Source organism: Orycteropus afer, unplaced genomic scaffold, assembly GCF_000298275.1.
Source record: "Orycteropus afer afer isolate SDZICR_OR568_19922 unplaced genomic scaffold, OryAfe1.0 scaffold00487, whole genome shotgun sequence".
Taxonomy (NCBI): Eukaryota; Metazoa; Chordata; class Mammalia; order Tubulidentata; family Orycteropodidae; genus Orycteropus; species Orycteropus afer.
The window spans coordinates 1,332,072-1,339,264 of record NW_006922074.1 but is presented as its reverse complement, the minus strand read 5'-3'; the positions used below and the strand labels follow the sequence as shown (position 1 = coordinate 1,339,264).

The following is a 7,193-nucleotide window of genomic DNA, read 5'->3' as shown; positions in this document are numbered from 1 at the left end:
AATTAAAAAAAAAAAAAAATGTTGCCTGGTCCCCTTAGTGATTAATGGAGCAATCTTCACAATAAAGGAGGGCCCAGGCTTTATATAACAGGAGCTCTGGTAGCATAGTGCCTAAGGCACTTGACTGCTAACCAGAAGGCTGGCGGTTCAAACCCACCAGCCACTCCTCGGAATGAAGGTTGGGCAATCCTACTTCTGTAGTGATACCGCCTAGGAAAACCAAGAAGGGGTCGCTATGAGTAGGGGCCGACTCGACGGCACATAACAACAACAACAACAGGCTTTATATAAGAGCTCTGGTGGCATAGTGACTAAGGCATGTGACTGTTAACCAAAAGGTTAATAGTGACTGTTAAGCCACTCCTTGGAAGGAAGGTTGGGCAATCTACTTCTATAGTGACACTGCCTCAGAAACCCAAGGAGGGGTTGCTATGAATCAGGTCCAACTCCACAGCAGTGAGTTTGGTTTTGGTTTGGGGTTTATATAAGGAGCCCTGGTGGTGCAATGCCTAAGGCATTTGACTGCTAACCAGAAGGCTGGTGGTTCAAACCCACTAGCCACTCCATGGAAAGAAGACGGGGCAATCTATTTCTGTAAAGATTTATTGCCTCAGAAACCCAATAGGGGTCACTATGAGTCAGAATCAACTCAATGGCAGCAGGTTTGGTTTGGTTTGGTGGTGCAGTGGTTAAAGCATCTGGCTGCTAACCAAAAGGCCAGAGGTTTGAACTCACCAGCCACTCCATGGGAAAAAGATGAGGTGGTTTGTGTCTGTAAAGATTTACAGCCCTGGAAAACCTACGGGGCAGTTCCACTCTGTCCTATAGGATCACTGTAAGTTGAAATTGACTCAATGGCAATGGGTTTTGGTTTGGGGGATTTATGTACACTGGAGGCAGAAAGAAACGTACCATTAGGGAAACTGAGTCCTTTTAGAGGAAGATTGACCCCAGAGGATAAAGTGAGTGGGGATAACTTTAGAAGAAGAAAGCCGGTTCCAAGGCCTTGGGGACTGGACCACCAGGGAGAGAGAAGCCAGCTAGCCTGTGACAGGACTCAGGTCCAAGCAGAAGGCTTGCATTGGGGTCCTATTTGTGGAAGTCCCTACAGACTACAAAACGCTCACAAATAGTGGGCGGTCCCAAATGTTCACAGCACTCAGAATGTTCCCGCTCCAAGGTTGAGCCCAGGAGTGGCTGCTTGGCTCTCCCGAGGAAGTGGTAGAGACAGAAAACTCTGGCAGTAAACTCGTGCACCTGGGCAGCCAGTCACCATCCAACTCTGTCTCCTGTAACCTGGCACTTGGGAGTCCCTGTCACCGGAGGTCATCGCAACTGCCCTGTGAGGGCCACAGTCCTCTCTCTCTCTCTCTTTTTGGAATAGAGAAATGAAATATCACGGCAGGAATTTAGGAAAACAAGTGTATCCTCCTCTCTGTAGGCCAAAGGCTTCTACTGAGGACCAGGACTTTGTTTGCAAGCCAGGGGTGAGTACGAGAGCCTGGCACCAGGCTGGGGGAGCTGCAGAAGGATGCCAGTCCCCACTCCCTCACAGCACAGCTTTGAGGACTCCCTCGTAGTACCCGGGCTCGAGAACAGCTGCATCTGGCCTAATGGAGTAGGAAGGGCCCCTCAATCCCCCTCCTTTAACCACAGGAGCCCAGCACTGGCCTTGGACGTGTGCCTGCAGAGGCCTGAGTCCAGCTCTGGGAGCTGAGGGCAGCACCTGGCCTGGGAGCCCAGCCGAGCAGGAGGGGCACAGGGGGAGGGGCCGTGTGTGACTCAGGGCTGGAGCAGAGGGAAGGGAGGGAAGGGAAGGAAGGACAGAAGGGAGGGAGCATTTCAGCGAGTGGGTGGGAATGAACCCAGGCCTATGGAGTCAACCCAGCTGGTTGAAGAGTGAACGTGAGGTGCATGTGCACACCTCTAACCATACGTTCAGGGTGTCGAAACTGGAAGCTCTGTGAGCGCACAGGCCCCTTGTCATGTCCCTGCGCAATCCCAGCCCCTGGCAGAGGGCCTGGCAAACTGGAAATGCTAGAACATACACACTAGTGCTACCTATGAATGAATCAATGAATGAATGAACGAACGAACAGGGGTTGTAGATGAGAGCTCCAGGAAGCATGTCAGGAAAGGATGAGTGGGTCTACACTGCAGAGCTACAGTAAAGACCCGAATCTGAGTCCAAGCTCTGCTGCTCACTAGGATGACCTTGGCTTAATCACTCAACCTCCACGAGCTGCTGTTTCCTCATGCGTAAAACACGAGTTAGGGCTCTTCACCCCCAGAGGGCGCTGTGCTTGGTGGCAAACAAACTGGCAATGTCCTCAGCTGCTAACGGAACAAGCTGGAGGTCTGAGTCCACCCAGAGGTGTTCCTGAATAAAAGGCCTGGTGATGGACATCTGTAGAAGGAGCCACTGAAGGCTCTCTGGAGCACAGTTCTGTTCTGATACGACACGGGGTGCCAGGAGTTGGAACTGACTTGATGGGCAAATGGCACAACTGGTATCTCCAGAAGGCAATTAAGAGTTAACTGCGATGTGTCTGAAGGCACTGTGTAAACTAGACCATATTCTACATCTGAAACTATAGGGATGACTTGAGGAGAGCCAGACTTATGGGGAATTCCAGAGGCCGGGGTCGAGATGACATACTCCATAGAGGGAGGTGGTTCAGGATCAGAAAGCACTATGAGACTAAACCACAGAGGGTGAGGGAACTTGACCCTGAAGGAACTCAGAAAGGCTGGATAATCATCTGAAGAACAAACATAATTGCAACAGGGTTAAATACTAAATATCTTCGCCTCACAACTGTCAGGCTAATGGCCAAAGAGGCCCGGCCCTGACCTTGACTGAGAGTACTGCCCGGTGATGTCCTCACAGGAAGGACCCAGCCCTGGGTCCTAGATAAAGCACCAAGCCTTTGAGTCTCCAAGTAGCTCTCCAGAGCTCACTTCCAAAGACACACTATACCAAGGATTCTTCTAGACCCTTCTAGACTTCCCCAATAGTCCAAGGCCACAGATTCCAGCACTAGCCCTACCTCCCCATGTTTTAAGCAGAAAGTTCCTCATGTTGCTATTAAGCACTGGAAAAAAGTCATGAAAGAAATGTCTGCTTCTTGCCTTGCATTCTTCCCTGTTTCATTCACTTATCTCTACCAAGCCTGTGGTTAGCAGCAGCTGGTCAGCTCTGACCAGGAACATGACTTCATTCCATGGTCCCCACACTGTTCATGGCCTGCATGCCTCTATTTTTTTCATCAGTGCTTCCTGAAGGGCTCTCCAAACGCATCTCCCTGCTCTGCCCCCACCCCTGAACTTGCTGATTGCCCACTGGTCCTTTAAAGCTCAGCTTGAGCACCACGTCCAGGAAACCTTTGGCGCGCCCTCTCCACACCCACCCTCTCCTGTATTCCCACAAAGCCTTGCAGGTCTCTCCATCACTCAGCTTATCACACTGCCGTATCACCTGGCAGTTAGGCTGTCTTCCTCCCTCAGCTTAGAGGCTCTCTGAGGTCAAGAGCGATGTGTAATATTGCGTCTTTGTTTACCTGGGCCAAACCTATCACCTCATACACTGGGGAATGCAAATAAATTGTTTGCTTAATGAATGAATAGGCAAATGAATGATGAACTAAAGGTGTCTACTTTCATCTCATTTTAACAAATGCAGGTTTGCAATGATCTCATACACACCATGTACCCTAGAGGAGCTGAGCTGTTCACCCTCATTCCACACACATAATAGCCTCTATGATATAACCCAGTTGGCCTCCAGACAGTTACTGGGAAATTCCAAGCCTCTTTTGAAGCATCCGACAAAGGATTTGATAACAAGCACTTGGGATCTACCTTAGTTCTCTGGTGCTACTCTAACAGGAAGACCAGTGGATGGCTTTAACAAAACAAATTTCTTTTCTCAGTGTTGGAAGCTAGAAGTCCAAGTTCAGGGCACAGGATCCAGGGAAAGGCTTTTTCTCTTTGCAGGCTCTGGGGGGAAGGTCCCCGTCTCGTCACCTTGTCCTAGTTCCTTGGAGAACTCCCTGTGGCTTGGTATTGATCTTCCTTCATCTCTGCTTCCTTTACATCTTGAAAGAGACTGACTCTAGACACACGCTACATTCATCCTGTCTTATTAACATAACAAAGACAACCCATTCCCAATCGGATTTCAACCACAGGCATAGAGGCTAGGATTTATGACACATACTGTTGGGTTCAAAAGTTGAATCCATACAGGATTCACGGCTTACCAGTGCTGGGTAAGGCACTTGATACGAAGCCTGCAATCACAGGCACCCTGCAGCAGCCTCTGCTAAGCCTCGATCACTGAGTAAATGTGCTGTCCTCTCAGTAGATGCTGAGCATCCTGAGAACAGAGACGGGTCTAGCACAGCACCTGGCATCCAAGAGTGGGCTTGGTTCCTGGTGCCATGGTTACACCCTGCCATTGCTCTATCATTACAGCTCCCACCATCATCTTCCACATGGATGGGGCGATGAAACCTTCTTCCAGTAGCAACTGGGCTGAACTGTGTTCCCCACAAAATATATATGGAAGTCCTGGCCCTTGGACCTGTGGGTGCGATCGCTACGTTAATGAGGCCACAGCAGGGTAAGGTGGGACCTAAACCCAGTCACTTCTGAGCTATGAAAAGAGCAGAACACACCGGAGACCCATACAGAGGAAGATAACACATGAAGGTGGACACACATAGCAGATGCCTCCGTAAGCCTAGGAATGCCAAGGACTGCTGGGAGCTGCCAGAAGGTGAAAGAGACAAAGAAGGACCTCTCCCCAGAGCCACAACCTGAATTCGGACTTCTTTCTTCCTGAATTGTGAGAAAATAAATTTCCGTTCTTTAAAGTCACCCACTTGTGGTTTTTTTTAAAAAATAAAAGTAGCACCAGGGAGGTGACATAGTGCCTAAGGCATTTGACTGCTAACCAGAAGGCTAGTGGTTCAAACCCACCAGCCACTCCTCAGAAGGAAGACTGGGCAATCTACTTCTGTAGAGATACCGCCTTGGAAACCGAAGGCGGGGTCACTAGGAGTCAGAACTGACTAGACGGCAGTGAGTTAGTGAGTTAGGGAACCAAGACACGTCCCGGAAGGGAACCACCCTCCCCATCACACTCACCTTTCCTTGCTGGAAAAGTCAACTCCCAGCAGGATGCTCTCCTCCGTGTCCTGACGCCCGCTGCTGTATACCACCACCATGTACCGGACACGGTCCGTCCAGGCGCTCTCTAAGCGCACAGCCTAGACCGGGGAGAGACTGTTCACGGTCAGCCTTTCAAGGCGGTGCCCCCACATCCCTTGCCAAACCACAATCAACAAGTCCTGTTTTCTACCCTTTCCAACTCCTCTTGATACCTGAGTTCAGGAAATCCTTGAGAGCATCAGCATGTCTCATTGAGATCCCTAGCACCAGGGACAGTGGCTGGCCCCCAGAGACAAGCAATGTCCGTTAACTGAGTGACCAAATGAAATCCAGGGAATGAAGATTCTAATCTAAGCCAGGCTAACAGAGAGCTCCGAGCCATTCCTCCACTGGCCGGTCTGTTAACTATGTCACCCAACACAAACCAAATCCACTGCCATCGAGTCGATTCTGACTCACAGTGACCCCTATTGGGCTTTCGAGGTGGTAAATCTTTATGGAAGTAGATTGCCCAGTCTTCCTTCTGCAGAGTGGCTGGTGGATTTGAACTGCCAGCCTCCTGGTTAGCAGTCAAATGCCTTAGGCACTGTGCCACCAGAGCTCCACACATTATGTCACCAGCACTTCAAATACCAGCAGGGTCACCTGTGGTAGACAGGTTTCAGTGGAGTGGCCAGACTAAGAATGACTAGGAAGAAAGGTCTGGTGACCTACTTCCAAAAATGAGCCAAAGAAAACCCTATGGATCACAACAGAACATAGTCCCGTTACCAACAACCATGGAAATGGTGTAGAATCAGGCACCATTTCGTTTTGCTATACTTAAGGGCACCATGAGTCAGAGCCAAATCAGTGGCTAAAACAACAGAGACACCTGCCTTTACCAGCCCTGTGGGTTACCGAGGAGCAAACCAGGCTTTGGGCTTTGTGAACAATTCGAGAGAGTTCGGTGTAACCTCAAGGCTTCCCTCCCCCAACCCACTGTTCATGAGGTTCCCACCAAGTCTCCCAATTAACACTGACCACGTGCCCGCTCATCTTTTCTCACCAGTTTGATTCTGTCTTCACAACGCAGAAGGTTGATCATTACTTGAAGGTGTTGGGGCAAGTCACCTGTGGGACCAACAAAGGAAGTTTTAAAGCTCGCCCACCCACTTTGCAGGCAGAAACCTCTAAGAGGCTGACTCTGAGGGCCTGGGACAAGATTTAGAAGTTGGAATGACTAAATGACTACCTACGTCACAGGACAAGCACTGCAAAATTTAGAACGTCTACTTCTTTCGCTCCACTCCCGAATACTGCGTAACAAGGACGGATGACACCACTGCCATGCTTTAAATGGTCATTCCAATTTTCCGAAATAACTCCAATATGGGTTTTTACACAAAATTTGGAAGACAGGAAAGCCTAGAGAAAACTGTTACTTCCTTCAAGCAGACTTGGCTTTTTAGGTGGGGACAGCAGGAAGAAGAGACACTGGAGTAAGGGACTGGTTGAGAGGGAGTCTGAGCGGGGTCCCTGGGTGGGGCAGATGGTGAAGTGCTCCACTACTGGCCGAAAGGCTGATGGTTCGAACTCAACCAGAGGCACCTCGGAAGACAGGCTTGGTGATCTGCTTCTGACAGGTCACAGCCTTGAAAACCCGATGGAGAGCTCTACTCTGGACATGGGGTCACCTGGAGTCAGAATCGACTCAATGGCACCCAACAGCCAGTCTGAGAGGGAACTGGGGTTATGGATGTCTTTCTGCCTTTTGAGCTCTTCTGCATTTTTCCAAGAGAGCAATTCTTTCCATAACCGGGGCAAACATGCTTCAGTGACCCTACAGGGTACAGCTTCCTGGGGCCCCATTTTGAGTAGAAAACAATCTGTCACTTTCTCTTTTCTGCCTAAAACTTACACACTCTTATTATTTATTTATTCATTTATTTTATTTGGGTGAAGATTTACAGAGCAAATTCACTTTCCATACAGCAGTTCACATATACTTTGTCTCATGTCATTGACCACAGTTTACC

At 49.5% G+C, this 7,193-nt stretch overlaps 1 protein-coding gene across 1 annotated transcript in view; it reads right to left on the bottom strand.

Moving 5' to 3' along the window:
• The window catches only part of SSH1 (slingshot protein phosphatase 1), an 86,597-nt gene that overhangs the window by 27,968 nt on the left and 51,436 nt on the right, over positions 1-7,193 (bottom strand). Inside the window, exons 4-5 of the mRNA XM_007955002.1 lie at positions 6,224-6,288; positions 5,152-5,273 (exon numbers count right to left, since the gene is read on the bottom strand). Coding sequence (XP_007953193.1) covers positions 5,152-5,273; positions 6,224-6,288 — 187 coding nt within the window. The remainder of the gene's footprint in view (positions 1-5,151; positions 5,274-6,223; positions 6,289-7,193) is intronic.